Below are 18,038 nucleotides of genomic sequence, written 5' to 3'. Positions count from 1 at the left end.
TGACCCTTCTTAGCTATTACGCTTCGGATCTGGTAAGTTTCCAAAGACCAATTAGGATCCGTAGCTCTTTTGGATCCTCCTTCTAATTCACCCGGTCCGTAGAGATATCGGACTGTGACATTACCTAATTTTTTTTCATGGGGGAAGACCGCCCTTGAACTTCTGACGTAGGACTTGTGTTCCACGTGTTTCTTTTTTATGGCATCTTTGGGTTTTATCCCCGTAGCCCTGGCCGCCTCGTTGTTCAAAGCCGCGACGACCTGGGGGAGCCTCTGGGTCCATTCCCTGTTGCGTTTGGAGGGATCTTCCAGCTCTTTCCAATACTGGTACCCAAAGAGACGCTCGGCCAAGGTCTTATTGAATCTTTCGACGATGCTCTGACCCCTGTGGTACTCTGCTTCGGCTCTCCTAATTTTAGTGCTGTGGTCTTTCAGGGTCTTAGTAACCACGCCCATGAACTCTGTCCCCGCATCCACTTGCAGCAGCTTAGGCCATTTCAAGACGCGCTTATAAATCCTACCTAGGGCTTCTGCGACTTCCCCAGAATCCTTGCTGGTTATGGGTTCGGCGTCCTTGTATCTGCTTGCGATATCAACTACGGTCAACGCGTACCTATAGGTCTTTTTTCTCACCTTGTCGTGCGGTAAGAAAAGCAAATCCGCCTGATGAACTTCATTAGGGGCATTTACGGTAAAGCTGGGCCTGGGAATGTACTTGGGCACGGGAAGATAAACCTGCCAGAGGGTTTGTTTTCTTAACCAATTCTTAGCCGTTTCTTCTGATACCCTGGCCGCGGTCGCGAGTTTCTTGATAGCTGACGCTCCTTTCCAATAGCCCTCAGGTCCATAGTAAATCCTTTTGAGTTTGTCCTCTACGCGGCCCATTATATGAATTCCAAAACAAGATTGATCTTACGTCCGTTAAAATCCACCGTCTTTCCGTCCACTTTAATGGTGATGTTTATGCTTTCTACCAAATTAGATAAGTCATAGCTCAAAGAAATGGGAGTGTATTCCACTGGGTCAAATGGATTACCTTGGGGCAGAAACTTGGACATAAGAGAAGACTTTTCTCCATTGTTGTAACTATGGACCAAGTCGCAATAGACTTCGTAAGAGGATGCGACTTTCCATTTCACATCATATGTACTGCCGCTATTTATTGTGGTACTAGTAAGGCCCAGGAGTTCTACCAATGAACTGTCCTTTAGATTGGCGCTCCCATTATTTTTCTTGAATGTCATTTCATGGGGCAATCCTGTGGTAAGAGTGTATCCATGCTTCGCTAGCTCCTTAGCCAGTGTTATAGGGGTGTAATGGGAATCTGGTATTTTTGGTTTGGTGCCGGAAGTTCCGATGACAAAGCCATTAATTAAATTATACCAAGAATTGTACAAAGAGCAACTAACCAACCGAACCCTTTCCGCGCGGATGGGGGGATTCAAATACGTGGTAAAGTCATTCTTGTCGCTTTCCAAAAAGACGATCATTATATTAGATACGCCAAAGCCACGCCTCCGGCCAGCCCTGCAACTCCCACGAAGACCAACTCACTATTTTTTTGTTTCTTAGAGGGCTGGTAGTAATTCTTGAACTGAGGCTTTTTTAACGCCACTGTGGGATGCGCTTGCGCATAAAGTTTAAAGGCGTAGTCTGTGTTTTCGAAGTTCTTATCCGCCTGCATTTTGTCTTGGTAATTCTTATCCAACCAATCCCTGTAAGCTTGTCTTTTTTCATTCCAAGCCGCCACGTCCCTTTGATATTTCTCCAGCGCTAAGTCGTGTCTCTTTCTTTCGGCGGCCAGATTTCCGCTGCGATCACCTCTAACTAATCTATCCAAATATTGACCGCCATAATTAGCCCCTGTAAATGCTAAAGCTGCAATGACTCCACCTGCGACTAAGCTAACCATTATACATTAGGTAGGTACTTTTCCTTCCGTAGGTAATCCTTTACCATGATAGCCCCGCCTACGGCAGCGGTCATTTTAGCGAAATTAGCGAAGCTCTTGCTTGGGTCTTCAGTAAAGTCTTCTTTGAGCACTTTCTTACCTACCCAACCAATACCCGCAACGATGGAAGTAATGATAGCTGCTTCTTCAACAGTTTTCAACAACGCGGTCGACATTATATTACAAAGCGAGAAGGAAAATCTAGGTTGCCACGGGTGATAAATTTACTCCATTTCAGGGATCTTACTTTTTCTAACCTCCACAGGTGCGTGATATGTTGGTGGCTCTACTTTTGGCTTCGTAGCCCGCCATTGTAAGTAAAGGCTGCCTGCTGCTATAGCAACTCCTAACGCGCCGATGACGTACCCAGGATTAATAAAGGATTCCTCTTCCTCCACCTTTTCCTCCTTTTTTGCCTTGTTCTTTTTATTCATCTCCGCGAGCTTCTTTCCCGCGGCAACTCTCCCTGGAGATTTAGCCTTGGTGATTCGTCGCTCCTCTACTTGAGGGGTTTCCTCCGCCTTCGATTCTGCTTCACTCATTTATATCTAAGGACTTGAAGGACTTGATAAGTAACTTAAGACGACTTGACTAAGTACTTAAGGATGACTTAACTAGGTACTTGAGGCGACCTGGGTAATTCCCGCGAATGACTTGACTAAGTACTTAAGGACGACTTGACTAAGTACTTGAGGCGACTTGATCAGGTACCTCAGCAAGTGCTGCCTGAAAGACCTTTTCAACTTCTCTGTCCTTTTTGAAGTCCTTCCAAGATGTTCCGAAGGAACCTAGTACCTCCTTCAAGTCGACGTGCTGAGCTACGTGCAAAGCCGCAGAGGCGACTGCCATTAACTTACCGCACTTTAAAGACAACCACCCGCAGGTTATCTTAAGTTCTTGGGCGATGACATAGTCATCTCTTATGTCCTTCTGTAGTTGCTCCACGTCGTCTATGGGCAGTGCAAGTCCAAGCAATTTAGTGGCAAGTCGGATAGCGGAGTCTGCTACGGCGTCCGTGGTCTTACTTGCGAGGGCAGCCTCGTACCTCTTATGGAACTTCTTAACCTCCTCTTCTGACAGCTTATTAACCTGCTCATGGGTGAGTTCCTTACCTATCATTTCTTTACACTTCCCCGAAGACACAAGGATGTTAAGTTGTTCCTTGAGGTTACTTTCATCTAACTGTGTGGGGACTTCATCTATGAGCTGCTCAATGTCCATATACATTAGGAATCAAAGATTCCAACCTCGTACGGAAACCTCAAAGAGAAGATCATCTTGGAATGTTGATGCGTTTTTAAATGCCGCATGTATTCGTGCAGCTGTTCCTTGCTTATCTCGCCGCCGTAGTCGCTTAAAATGGTTTCCAGGTCAGACTTACTTGGAGTATAAAATACTACGAGAGATCCTATGTTTTCCCTGAAGGGTTTAGAGACACTGGTAAGCTGCTGCGAGAGCAACCAAACGCTGATATTGTCGTGTCTACCGCTGAAGGCGAGCTTCACTAATTCGGAGGTGCGCCTTTTTACGTCGTCCCCACAGGCAATGTCATCCAATATGAGGAGCGTCTGTGTATCTTTAGGGAATTGCTTATGCCAGAACTTCAAATGGCTGGATAACTCGTTAGGATCTAAGATATCTACGAAGAAGTCGTCATCTTTCACTCCTATGCCTTCCCAGGTGCGGTTATTCACGTAGGTGGGACAAAGCAGCACTATGTAGTCAAAGCGGTATCTAAAGGATCCTAATAGCTGCTCTACCACGAACTGGGTCTTTCCGCAGCCGGTGGGTCCTACTATCAGAGCGTTACAAGGCATGTGATCCGGGTTCATTTATATCTAATGAACCCCATTTATATATAGATGGACCCAGTGGAAGCAGTAAGAAGGATTGCCGCCGACGCAAAAGATAAAAGAGACACCATAGAAATGCAAAGGGAAGAGATAGGCCGGTTAAAAGAGCGCGTACAGGAATTGTACGATGAAATGTGTGGTCTGAAGCGCGCGGAACGGTTTGGCGCGCTTTTGACAATGGCGACGTGGGCTAAGGAGTCCATTAAGGACTTCATTCGATATCCCCCATAGATATATGGACTGCATTACGTGCGAACTACCTGCTGACTGCATAATCCCTCCACCGATACCCAAACCGTGTAAAAAATACACCTGCCGTCACTGTAATAAGGTATTCTCTGAAGAAGACTTCGTTGGACATTGGTGTCCCGCGGATACTAAAGCACAAAGGACTTTAGACGACGCTCGAGAAGAGTAAGAGGTCGCAAAGAAGATCTTACTAAGCCCCGGCAAGGGGAATTAGCATAGGTCTTTCTTTTTTATTGTTATTTTGTTAAATGCTGTAAAGAGGTCTCAAGTAAGGACCTATTTTTTATTGTTATTTTGTTAAATCATCGTAATCGAAGAATGGTTAACATGATTATCTTTTTGCTGGTTTCAAATATGAGAAAGAATGATACCTCATCTTTTAATGGGGGCTTAACAAAATAACAAGAAATAATAGACCCTATCCTAAAACCCTCTTACAGGGTTTAACAATTTAACAATAAAAAATAAGGTGTATATAATGAAGTGCATGCAATGCGATAGAGCTTTTAGTAGCAAGCAGCGACTGCAATACCATCTTTCCAAGAAAGTCTGTCAGAAGACCATTAGCACTGTTTGCGGTGACTGCGGTAAGGAACTGTCCACCGTACAGGCCCTACGATATCACCGCGAGCATAGAGTCTGCCTTAAAGGTCATTGCCGCCGATGCGATGAACCCCTCTTCGAAGAAAACTGGCATAAGTACCGCTGCCGTCGCTACCACCTCGAAGAAGTTGTCTGCGAGACCCACGGCGATTTAGCAGAGCGATGTTGCCCCCTTGAAACCAGCCGGGAACTTACGCGGCGTAAGAAGGAAATAGACCAAGTCTTCGTATGCTTCGACGACTACGAAGGGGTAAGGTGGGAGAATAGGGAACACTGGGATGGTATCTGTGACAAATGCGGTTGTCAACGCAGCGGACAACATATTTGGTATTGCCTGTACGACGGCCCCAAGCCCTTAGACCACTACCTTGCGATACGAAAAGAATGGTCTAATATAGGATGTTACCTTACGTCGCAGCATTCGCAGGAGGAGCCTTGATTACGATATCGATCGATCTAACGCCAGAAAAAATAAGGTCCGACGTAGCAGACCAATACCTCGAAGCCCACAAGGACGATTAATCGCACAATGGATTAGCCGCCACCGTTCTTTCAACGTCGAACTTCCATCGACCGTTGGCTTTACCATAGCTACGTATGTGAGTGTACTCTTCACCTTGCAGTACGTACCGTACGCAGTCAGGAGCCCATAGACTGTACTCTTGACCACCGTCTTCCAGGACTAACCTTAAGCGGTTGATGTCCTCGAAGACAACGTAATTTTTTATTTTGTATGCGATACCTGGTATCAATTCACGCCAGTGAGTTTGTTCGACAATCATTATATCTATGAAATATTTTTTGGTGCGTTCGTAGCGCCTCCTGTGACTTGAAAGCCTTAACGCAGCCAGGACAAGGTATGCGAATGCCGTCGACGTAACGGCCGATTTCCCTGCAGATCAGATCGTAATCGTTGCTTACCATCGTTAAGTAACCCTTTAATTCATATTGCGCCAATACCGCTTTTTGTTTGTCGGACAATACGCCGTTACCCTTTGGCGTCTTCAGTTCCAGACATAGCCCATCGTATTTCTTATGGGAGTTAAGAATTAGGATGTCGGGTTGACCTGCCTGGTAGCCCTTTTGCCAGCACGTTATCCTTTTACTGGTGGTATCCTGCAATTCCCCGAGTCCAGGTGCTAATAACAGCGTAGGGTGAAACCGACGCATGTAATCTACGACTTTCTTGTGCAGGTCAAACTCATTCTCGATCTTGAAGACTAACTTGTTTGGACCATCCAGAGAGTACTTTCCTGTCTTCCTTAACGTTGGTAGGACATCCTCGAAGACCCAATCTTGGAACGCCTCTGCTGTCGGTAGCTTGGAGCTAAATATTAACTGATACAAACCAGATTCCGTCACGTACAGGGATTGTGGGTGTGAACCAGAAGGGAGGCGATTCACCTCCAACTCGCTAAGCCTCTTCTTATGCTTATCTCGCACGTGAACTTTAATAGCATCTTTGGTGTCTGCGTAACCTAATGCCTTTGCTACCTCCTTTGCTTTAAAGTACAGCTTATCGCCTTGCACTATGCATTGCAGTTTAGTTTCGTTGTTTTCGAATACGCGGAGCATATTATACGTAAGGAATATTTTTTTATCCTTTCGCTTGGCTCAAGGAACGCGAGCCTAGTAGGCAACGCTCTTTAGCTGATTCATTTCCACGCTTAGCTGCGCGTCTGAGACTACGAAAATGTATGCATTTATCTTAGTAGTGTCGCTAGCATGTTTGGTGCGCTTGATCTCCAACGTAATGCCGTCCTGGGTATTTACCAGCCGCAATCCCTGCCCATGTAGGTCTTCGTCGTTCGTCGTGCGCATGTCGATCCACAGCGCATACTTATCCTTAAAGAATTCCTTTGGGCCAATTTGGTCGCCAAACTTACGCGCGACTTCCCGGTACATGTCCTCGGGCTTTATCCCTTGTGAGTAAACCTTATTAGGCACTCCGTTAATGCTAACGCCTACGTTAGTGATGTTAGGATTAAAGAACGCCTCGGAGTCACGCAATCCTGCCGTGTATGTCTTTGCGAACAGCAACATTATCCCTGTAAGGCTGCGTCTGGGAAGGTTAATGCTTTGGTTGATGACCTCTTCGACGTTATTTGTAAAGCTGAACGTCTTGTACATCACGACGTGATCGTAAAGGAAAGCCTTCCCGGAGCTGTATTCCATACCGGCGCTACGGGCTAAGTCTTCGCTGTATACCGTTTCGTACTGCAGCTCTAAGTTAGTAACGGAGTATGGGTGGACGGCTGAGGAACTTACGTCCTTTCCCTGTAGGATGTTCGTAGTGTCTGCTAGGGTTACTTCGAACTGTAGTTCGCTTAGCTGCCTTGAGTAGTATGCGCCGTGGTTCGTGATAACTTCGAAATCTAATGGAACGACATATTTAGTACCATAAGCCGTCTTTATTTCGTCTTCTCCTGAGGCGCCAGAGGCTGCGCTTCTTACCTTGCGTATGGTTTCACTGGCGATTCCCTGCTCTATCCTTTGCGCGCGGTCAAATGCAGTCAACCACAAGTCTTTGTACGTGGTATACAAATCATACCTATTTAAGTCCAAGAGGGATTCCCCTGCGAACTTCACCCGCATCTTTGAGACAATGTTGCGACCAAGGTCGTTGACAACGTAACGCGCGTCCGCAGTGCTTGGCTGCACCGCTAGGTCAAACCTTAGCGCCAGGGTGCCAGGAACCAATACTAGGTTATCCGTTAGGCGGGGTACGCCTACGTACAGGGTTTCCCCAGGTCTAGCGCTGCTGGGGGTAAAGGTGACTCGGTGAAAGGTGCGTTCTGCTTTCAGTCCGCCAACCTGCTTAGGTAATACGTTGGGGTTTAACTTTGAGCTTATCATATATAATGGAAGTAGAAGGAACGGATTTTGACCCCACCACCGAAGAAGGTCAAGTAGACATTAACGACGAAGAATATGAAACCCTGCTTCCTGATGAGGATGTAGACCCCCGAGGCCTCCTTGACAAGCTAAGACGCAGATATGGCGGCAGGGCCCGCGATGCTCTGCGCTCTTTAAGAGATAAATTCAAATCTAAGAATCCCCACGAACCCATCCCGGAGTATCTGCAAATGGAAGACTTGGACGTAAGAACTGAAATGTTAAGAGAAGTAATCGACAACGTAAGGCAGCGATATCCTAGCGCAAATTTGACTCTTTTAGAGTTCGGAGTAGGAAATAAAGGTCAAATCCAAGTTCGATACGCAGGTAGAGAAAAATGGTACAACTTTTATCAAAGAAAGGAGTCTGTCCTACTTAACAATGGCCTTTCGAAAGAAATAACGACAGCGTTGGGAAATCCTAACATAACGCTATTGTCTACCTCGAGTAAAGAGGAAACTATGAGGCTCCGGGGGGAATACCTTAAAAGCGTCAAAATGCCGGGCGTTAAAGCAAGCCTCGAGTCTATGAACGCATTACTTAATGAGCAAGAAGGAAAACTCCAACAATTAGAAACCGCTGAAGAGGAACTTCCATCAAATAGTGACGACTTAGAAAAGGTAAGAGTCAAAAAGGAAATGATTCTAAAGGAAGTGCAGGAAAAAAAGGTAATCATCGATGACCTTACGCGACAACTCGAGGAATCGACTAAGGAGGGGGGTGGTATCAATAGTCGATTCGAAGCCGTCCAGGAGGAAAACCAAGCATTGCAGGGGCGCATAGAAGAATTGGAAGACGAATTCATGAAACAAAGTAGGTTGACCACTGAAAGTCATACCATCGAAATTGCAGACTTTAAAGCTAGGCTTTCTAAGCTGTTGGAAGAAAAAAGCGCCGCAAGGAATCAGCTAAAGATTGCTTTGAATGAATCGGCGGGAAAAGACGCAGAACTACAGCGCTTGGGAAAAGAATTAATAGAGTCCGTTGACAGAGAAAGGCAAGTAATGGCGGACAAGGCAGTGGCAGAGGAACGAATACGACAACTTCAACAGGCCATCGAGGACTTGGAGAGGCAAATAGAGCGGCAGCAGGAAATAAGCGATAGCCAAAACCGCTCTGAAGAGGAAAGGGAGGCTGCCCAAAGGGAAGTAGAAACCCTTCAGGAAAGGGTCGTGGAATTACAGGCGCAAAAGGAAAACCTGGAAAAGGAGTTGGGGCTTACCACCAAGGAAAAGGTAAAAAGAGCCCTTTTGAAGTATGGCATTCCGCTGGCGTTTGCGGTCGCTATTAGCACCGTAGTAGGAGTTATCCTATCCGCGCTTAAGGCCACAGGCGCGGGCGTAAAGAAATTAGGCAATGGGCTGACGGACTTGGGAAAAAAGATGGCAGCCGGTCTTCCTGGGCTGCTGGGTTCGGTTGTTTCCTTGGCACTTAGGGCCGGCGGCGAACTGTTGAAGTTCGTGGGGAATAACATTTGGATCTTAGTCGTCGCTATTGGGGTGGTACTCCTGAAGAGGATGAAGGGTTAATCTTATCCTTGTGTATTACTGGGGGCTTATCGTCGTCGGGCATCCGAGGCGTCCTCGGCTGGGGATAAGTAAAGATAGTATTCGCACCGCCCTGATAATGCGGAACTAGCGGCATAGCCGTCATAGTGCTAATGGTCTTATGATTATAAACGACATTCGGGCCCCAATAGACCCCGTTTATCGAAAAGTATTGGTTGGTACCCGGCACAGAAATATCGTAACTAACCTGAAGCTTCGCATACTCGCAACTCGCTATCACGTGGAAGCTTATCGGCGCCACCGGTTCGCTGGTTTTCACTAATTCCGCCGAAAAGTGCGTTAAGCGCCTGCTGCCGCTACTTACCCCGTAGGGCTGCAGTGGCCGATCGTTCTCGTCGAGAATTCTAAACCCAACGTTAGGGGTATATCTCGTCGATATGCTAATAGTGCATATGATCAACCCTAGACCTCCAACCTTTACCCACAGCCCGGTGTCAACCCATTTATTATCGTCTGTGTAGGTCTTGTCCTCCAAAAAATGTAGAAACCAATCTTCCTTTGCGTGCGGGTTCATATATTTAAAGACTAATCACCGTAAGAGTGCTAATGGTCTTATGATTGTAAATAGTATCTCTTTGATCCTCTATGCTATTCACACAAACACTCCCGGAGTCATCTACGCGTATTTGCAGCTTTACCTTCCCATGGCAATCGGCGGCCATATGAAAAGTCCAAACCGATAAATTCTCAGCGCTGTTAGTGTTCGGCTCTACGGAGAAATGCGCGGGCTCCCTGTTGTTCGTCTTCGCGCGCATAGGCTGCAGTATGCCATTGTCATCCAGGAGCCTGAAGCCGACGTTGACGTGACTGCTTGTGCCAATGCAAATGCTACAAAGGATTAACTTCTTCCCTGAGTAGTTCAAATTCACGGACATACCTGTGACATCAACCCAAGATGCCTGGGTGTATTTTTTCTCGCCTGTGTAAGTCGTATAAACACAATCTACTCCAGTTACGTAGGGGTTGTTCATCGCCATATATAATAACTCAGACCAATGCTTGCAGCTGCTAAGCCGGCTTTTAGTAAGTTATGGTCGTATTCCTCGGGTATCGTAGGCATAACATGGACCTTCTTCGATGGTTTCTTAACTACGGGTAGCTTCACCTCGTGTGACTTTTTTGGCTTCTCTATGAAGTGAGGAATGTTCCTAAGAGTGTCAGAGTTCACGTCGTTCACCCCAAACTTCATATCCTTAGTAGCTCGCTGCAGCTTGTTGTTATAACCCACAACGGAATTGGTGTTAATAACTAAATTACTTGGCATTAACCAACAACCAGGCGACAAAGCGTAATCCAGTCGCACTTTAGACTGCTGCACCGCTAATTGATATCTCTGCACCGACTTGGATGTGTTGTTCTCTATTATTGCAGACTCAAATAAAGTTAGGAATTCTTGTTGCGTTTCCTGTGAAGCGCCTTGGGATCCAACAATGGGGTTGCGGGTATTTACCTGCGCTCCCAGGATGCAGTACACGAATGCTTCAATGCTACGGTTAATCCTGGCTAGGTTCCTTAAACCTTTTCCTTTCATTAACACGAACGGATCCCAAGTGCCGGGGTAGTTTGTTTGAATTCTAGTAATTAATGAATTATTACCCTTATCGCCACCCATATCACCGAACTCTAACTCATTACTTGGGTATTCCTGATGTCCGTAGTCAGCCGGCTTCTCACCATTGGCACCCCAAACGTAAACTATACCCAGCCCATTCGTCTTACCCTCCTTATAACGAAAATCTTTTTGCTGTGGTTTGAACTCATTAATTAACCTTTCCAGGGCTGCGACGTCATAGCGATTATTCATTGGATTAAATGCCTTATCTCCCGGTAGGGGTACGTTAAGCTCCTTCAACAACCTCCTTACCGTAAAGGCAACGTGAAACTGCATAATTGGAATGTGAAACATGTCCGCGGCAACACCACAACCTTTAGTGGCAGCCCAAATAGCAAAGTTTAACTGCTGTGACCAATACCGCATGTTGGGTCCTGCTAACCATTCCCTGGCCTCTTTACCTGACGTATGCTTCAACATCGTCTCTTTAAAGATATTCCTTACTACTACGTTAAATGATTGCTTACCCACTAAAATCTCTAGATGCGTTACCAATTTTTCGAAGTTGTTTACACCACCTTCAGCATCGTAAAATGGGTAATCTTCCGTGGTTAATAATAGATTCCTTGGAAAATTAGGTGCTTTATAAACGGGCTTATGAACGGGTGTTTTTGGGTGTAATTTTTCCAATCCCTCTTCCAAATCCTTATTGCTGTAAACTAAGTCATTGTACTCTTTGAAGTAAATCCCGTCAGATCTGCTTTCAAACTTCGAGGTTACTGCTTTGGGATACAATTTCTTAAATGCTTCCCAATTCCAGTGGCTGTTATGTGGTTGCTCCTCTATGTTATTTCCAAAAGCGTCGTACATTAGTATATAATGGATGTCATACCATCAGCACCTCCGCTTTATCCTGATTTACCTAGGGAGGGGCCTAACGAATTAAACGCCGAGAACTTCCGCTTGAATAAGGCAAATCTAATCCTCGCTTACTTGGAAGGGCAGACAAAACACTATGAGGAGGTCAGGAAGAAATACGTCAGAGCCCGGAGTACGCTACATAAGATTGCGATAACTTCAGGATCCATATCTGTTGTGTTAACGGGCTCCGGCGTTGCTACTTCGCTTACTGGACCGGGAATAATCGTTGGAGTTCCTTTGGCCGGCGTTGGGGCAACCTGTGGTATCATTTCGGCTTTTGCTACGGGTATTATGAAACAGTTGTCAAGCAAAATATCCAAGCATGACACGACAATAGCTCTGTCAAGGGCTAAAGTAAATACTATCACTGACCTCGTCTCAAAGGCTTTGCGTGACAGAAAGATAGACGACGTAGAATTCTCGCTTATCTTAGCTGAAGAGGAAAAGTACGAGAAACTAAAGTCGGACATAAGGAATAAAAAAACAGTCGTAAAAGATCTTTCCGAGGAATCTCGCAAAAAGATCTACCAGGAGGCAAAAGAAGAGCTTCAAAGAAAGCTTGCTCAGTAAACATCTGCTTTGAAAAGAGCAAAACAGGATTCTATTTACATATTGAACGCCGGCTGTCTGGGTCATATGCGTAATCAAATGTCTGAAGCTATCATTGACGTCGGCACATTCCTGAGCGCCTTAACAACCAGCGATTTTAAAAGTGAATATCGAGTCTACTTTCAAACTTGCTGGTTGTTAAGGCGAAGGGGCATGATCGGAATGTTGTTTATTGTTTTACACGTGAACAACTCATTGTTCTTCCTAGGCACGCCACTTCCGCCACGTGAAAGTAAAAAACCCACGGTCAAAGCTGTTATCATTATTATGTCGATCGCCTTGGAATCCATCCTAACAGGGGGTGGTTGGGGTCTATTTCATGGAATATTTCGTAGATTACGTCAGGGTAATAAGGAATATCCTTATCCAGCCGACAAAACATCCACTCGGCTTTTGTCATATCAGAAACCTCGGGAATAGACTTACCGGTAATTTCAGACAAAAGATAGGGAATAGCTTTGTAATATTTCCCTAGTTTTAATTTTTTCAATGTCTTCCGTAGACTTTGTGGGGTTGGCTCTTCTAAATGGTCTATGATTTTCTTCTTTACTTCGTTGTCTAAATATACCGGTCGATAACCTTGGATATGACTCATCCAGTCCCTAAAGTATTTTATTCTTTTGTATGGCGTCTTCTTACGACCTCCGTTGGAATAATATTGTTCCCTGGTAGCACAAGGCACGGCATTACGAATATTTTTACCGCACTCGTAACACTGTGCTGATGTGTCGTCTTCTATTTGCATTTTCTTACCACAACAAATATACTTATTTGGTTTAGTAGGTACAAACTTGGGTTTCAAGCACTTTACACAGAAATCATAAACAAACTCTTTACATTCTTCGCACTCCATATATAAACTAACATATTTGCGCTGTTGCCCCCAACCACACTTGGAGTGGGTTGTTTCCGTAGGTGGATTTTTGACACGGGTCTTGCCCGTGTTGAGATTGCGCTGGAACCCCCATTCCCTATACTACTACTGGTCCTTGAGGTTGGGGGTTCGGCAAGGACCCTATCTGTGAAAATAGAATTGTGCCTTTTGATGTGAAGAGGGATGATGATGATGATGACGTATTTACATGTGTTAGCTAAAATAAAGACTTTGACTTTGACCAGATTAACAGGTTTGGTTTCGTTCTTGTCGCCGCTGCTGCTACTGTTATTATTATTGTTGTCGTTGTTGTTGTTGCTGTTATTGTCGTTGTTGCTGCTGTTGTTGTTGCTGTTGCTGTTGCTATTGTTGCTGTTGTTGCTGCTGCTGTTGTAGCTCCTGTTATTGTTGCTGCTGTTGTCGTTTTCGTAACACACCACTAATATTGCCACTCTTTTATTTTTTAAAGAACCTTATTGAGAAACCAGAAGAGAAGAAACGCGAGACATCCGTGGCTCTCATCCAAAACAAGCTTCTAGCAGTAAGTAAAATATTCATCAAGAGTAAACCGACATACACAAGAAGAATGTTTTGCTTCCATCTTTTATTTGGCAAGTTATTCTCTCGTATTACTGCACATTGTTACAGGTTAAATATTTAAAATTATTTGTGATCCTATTTTCAGGTCTTATCGATACTGAACGGCAAGCCATGGGCAGATGAAGACATCCAGGTACTTGAAAACTTTTGTTGGGTTACTATATATTGTTATTGTCACTGTTCGACTTATAGATATGACCAAAACGTATTTATTTCCCAGGAGGATATTGAATACATCTACGAAAAGCTGAATGAAATTGTACAAGATTTAAGGTAAATTCATTCGGATGATATAAATCTACAATATAGACAGGTTATGCTCACTTACAGCAAGTACACGGTACGACATGCCGTAACATTAAAACGGCTTCCCATAGGGATGGTTCTCATATGAGTGAGGAACATACGGTACTGACTTACAGCAATTATACGGTACGACATGCCGTAACATTGAAATGGCTTCCCATAGGAATAATTCCCATAGGTACTGACTTACAGCACGTACACGATATGACATACCGTAACATTGAAATGGCTTCCCATAAGAATGGTTCTCGTATGAATGGGAAACATAAGGTACTGACTTACAGCACGTACACGGTACGACATGCCGTAACATTGAAATGGCTTTCCATTGGCTTCCATTAATTCATGCAATCACAACGCGTAGTTACGGCTACGGTAACATACGATACAGCTACTCGGTACGCCTACTAATTTGCCGTATCGTTTGCCACTAGTACGAAAATCGGTCTAAAGCTATTACTGTGTTACTGTGCGGACACAGGGACTAACCGGGACCACTTGAATAAAACTCACCAATCAGATAACAGTAAACTAGGCAGAAATTGAACTGATAACAGTGCTAGCCAATCAGATTATCACGTTCTCATGCTCTTATTATATCGAGGCGCTATCTGATTGGCTGATTTAAAGACACTGAAAAAAATGTCGCAATATGATTGGTTAATGATACTAGCATATCGAAATGGTCCCGGCTAGAGTATCTGCTTGGCAGTAACCGATTTCATTAATTACAAAACTTATGCTTCATCAACTATTTCGTTCCCAGTAATTTTGATGAGTACGCGGCTGAGCTTCGATCAGGGAGACTGGAGTGGAGTCCCGTGCACAAATCTGAAAAGTTCTGGGTAAGGATACATTTTCTTTTTTTTTTCTTCATACGTTTATTTATATATTTGTTTATCGCTGATGATTTTTCTTTTGCTGACGATAATATGGGTTAATGAGGAAATCAAAGTGATGGTGGTGATGGTGATGGTAATCAGTGATGATGCTGATGAAGATAGTGAAGTTGTTTATGATGATGTTCATAATTATGATGTTGATGTTGAAGATGATAGGAAGATGGTGGTGATGATGATGACTGATGATGATAATGATGATGGTGATTGACGATTGATAATGACGACGATGATGGTGATTGACGATTGATCATGATGATGATGACGATGATGATGGTGATTGACGATTGATCATGATGATGATGACGATGATGATGGTGATTGACGATTGATCATGATAATGATGATGATGGTGATTAACGATTGATCATGATAATGATGATGATGGTGATTAACGATTGATCATGACGATGATGATGTGATGATTGACGATTGATAAGGATGACGATGATGATGATGATGTGATGATTGACGATTGATGATGATGATGATAACAATGATTTTGATGATAATGGTGCAGATGATGTGACAGCAAGCCTAGTCATCCTCGTCGAATAGTCCTCAATTCCCACTAACCCCCCCCCTTCTAGAATACATGCACTGTTGACTTCTTATCATCCACTAACACAACATGGCCCTCGCGAGTAGCTTCAAGCCCAGCCACACCCGATACAACATCATGACCGACATCCCTCACGTACTCGCCCGATTCGCTAAATACAAAGATATGTTTGCTGTGATGATCAGAGACGAGAATCTCTCCCGTGCACGAGTCGTAGGCTATTCCGACCGGTCGAAAGGTCATTCCGTCCACTGAAATATTTTCGTGCAATCCGCTTTGATTATAAACTCGTATGCATCCATGTCTTGCATCTGTTACTAGGACGTTACCCTCGTCTGTTGAAGCGATGTGTGAACTGTAGATTTCTGATACATCTGTAGGGAAACCTAACTCCTCTCTACCAAAGTTACAAACGTATTCGCCCGCTTTACTGAACACATGCACGCATTTCATTCCGATATCCGATACCAGAATACGTCCGTCACTGTCAACATGGATTCCTGAAAAGTTCGACATCCTGTCTTGGTATCTTCCTGGTTTAGCGATGACTCGAGACTTGGTCTTTGATCCCTTTTCCAAGACATGAATGCGGTTTGATACAGAGTCGCACACATAGATTGTATCTTGAGAATCTACAGCTACACCTCGTGGTCTAATTGGAAGATCATCTTCATCATCATCGTAGGTGGTCAACTCTAAGGCCTCTATGAAAGTACCGTTGCAGGACCAGAGCACTATTCTACTGTTGTTAGTATCCGAGACTATGAACTGCCCGAGACTATTTATCGCAATGTCAGTAGGCTGATTAAGTCCTGCCTTCCTCGAGGCGCACCTACCGAAGTTCCAATAATTGAACGATGCGAATTCCTGATTATGTATTGGGTGTAGCCACCTATCTTCTGTCCGCACGAGGGGCCATTGTAAAATATCTGTCTTCGATGGTAGTCGCTTGTTTACTGCGCATGCGTGGATGTAGTGCCAAGCGGTTCGATGCACAGACGCGACGGAGCGAAGAATCCCCTCTCGTCCCTCGAAGTGAAACCGTTTCATAATATTAGAACTAAAACTTTTGCCGAAATGTACCCTGCAGGAGTTTGTAACCAGTGTCATACTGTTGAGCTCAGTTAATGCTTTTTTACATAAGGGGATAGAGATTTCTGGGTCCTCAAAATTCTCCAGTAAAATTGCTGCAATCTTGACCTTGTAGGCTAAAATTCGATCCTCGTCGCCCATGCCTTGGTTACTGACCGCTCGTGTAGCACTCAGCGAAGCTTGTTTGAAGTTCTCTTTTGCTTTGTCGATGGTTTTGCTGCTCTTTACGTTTTCTCCGTAGGTGTGTTGAACGTGCTGCTCGACGACTTTCATTAGCTGCTCGCCATTACGTGTCATGAAGTGTGCTCTCTTTAATGATTCCATCGCTTGTTTACATTCGTTCTCCTTTTCTCTTCTGCGCTCTCTCTTCTCTCTTTCCTCCTTGCTGTGGTTTATGTGATAATAAAGAAGTTCAATCCCATCGTTAAAGTAGGTGATTGAAGCAATGAGATCTTGTCGAACCAATCCCCGGAGCATCGATTTGATATCGTGCAGCTCACGGATAATCATTTCCCTGAAACGCAACTCTGTGATGTCGCCGTCTCGAAGGGAGTTCGCAGCTTCATCTTTGACTTTATCTAAAAAGCATTGGACTGTTATCTTCAAGATTTGCGCCAAAACAACCTCGGCCATCACGAAACACTATATTTCCTCTGTTTACCTCAAACGAAGATTTTTTATATCAATTATTTGTGATGTTTTTTTTTTTCATATCATGGCTGTTACGCGTGACCAATTTCAGGGTGTTGATCTCTCCTGAACAAAAGAATATCATTTGAATAATATTACACGATTTCTAGGAATTACCGTATCGTGTAATATTTATTTTTGGGTTTTGTCCTGACTTATTTCATAAAAAAACAACTAGCCTCCGCAGACGTTTTTGTGTCTGTCACGCAACGTTTCCCTTCGTAAATACCACAGAAAGCAAAAGATTATTAAAGTATTTATCTTGCCTCTGTGGACTATTCTTTTCACTGCCGATTTTAATCCTTGTAGTGCTATAAGTATAGAAATAAGAGATTTCAAAATGTAGTTTTGGACTCCCTGTGTTGAAAAACACCAGTTGAGACGCGTCTTGTTATGTGAAAGTTTCCTGTTTATGTCATGAAATCAATTTTTTTTACCATACATGAAACCTCTGCTAATTGTGTTTTATTAAAATGAAATAAAAATATGATTTCCACAAAGTGGCTCTTCATCCACTCAAATTCCAATGGGAATAGACCCTTTCACTGTAAACGTCACAAAACATTGAACAGAGGTTCTCCATCTACAGAAAAAGTTTGGTCTCGAAAATTTAACTCAGAATGGAAATATAACGAAAAACGTATCTCTTTCCCAGTCGCTTCTTAGTAATCTTGCCCCTAAGCAATATGGCGTCGGAAACCGTGAAAAGGTCTATTTAAAAGTTGATTTTTGCGAAGGGAGGTAAACCGGAGAACCCGGAAAACCCTCGAAGCACAAGAGAGAACCAACAAACAACTCTACTCACATACGACTGA

General features: G+C 44.1%; 2 protein-coding genes across 4 annotated transcripts in view; one reads left to right on the top strand and one right to left on the bottom strand.

The window, feature by feature from the left end:
* Positions 1–18,038, top strand: part of LOC116286463 (V-type proton ATPase subunit H) — a 33,521-nt gene that overhangs the window by 11,431 nt on the left and 4,052 nt on the right. For 2 of the 3 annotated variants that reach the window (XM_089029015.1, XM_089029016.1), the window contains exons 12-14: positions 13,544–13,615; positions 13,760–13,947; positions 14,747–14,825. In XM_089029015.1, the coding sequence (XP_088885141.1) occupies positions 13,544–13,615; positions 13,760–13,947; positions 14,747–14,825 (339 nt within the window). The remainder of the gene's footprint in view (positions 1–13,543; positions 13,616–13,759; positions 13,948–14,746; positions 14,826–18,038) is intronic. The other variant, XM_089029017.1, reaches the window with a different exon arrangement.
* On the bottom strand, positions 13,662–17,166 carry LOC116286461 (uncharacterized). The gene has a single exon (XM_031692979.2). The coding sequence runs from the start codon at positions 17,164–17,166 to the stop codon at positions 15,466–15,468; it is 1,701 nt and encodes a 566-aa protein (XP_031548839.2). The 3' UTR covers positions 13,662–15,465.

The sequence above is a fragment of the Actinia tenebrosa genome, unplaced genomic scaffold (assembly GCF_029948245.1).
Source record: "Actinia tenebrosa isolate PJP-AT-01 unplaced genomic scaffold, QUT_ActTen_1.0 PGA_scaffold13__45_contigs__length_12533684, whole genome shotgun sequence".
NCBI classification, from domain to species: domain Eukaryota; kingdom Metazoa; phylum Cnidaria; class Anthozoa; order Actiniaria; family Actiniidae; genus Actinia; species Actinia tenebrosa.
This window is presented reverse-complemented; position numbering and strand designations above follow the sequence as displayed.

Excerpts from the sequence above, each read along its gene's own strand:
- LOC116286461 (XM_031692979.2), bottom strand. The coding sequence starts at position 17,166 with ATGGCCGAGGTTGTTTTGGCGCAAATCTTGAAGATAACAGTCCAATGC.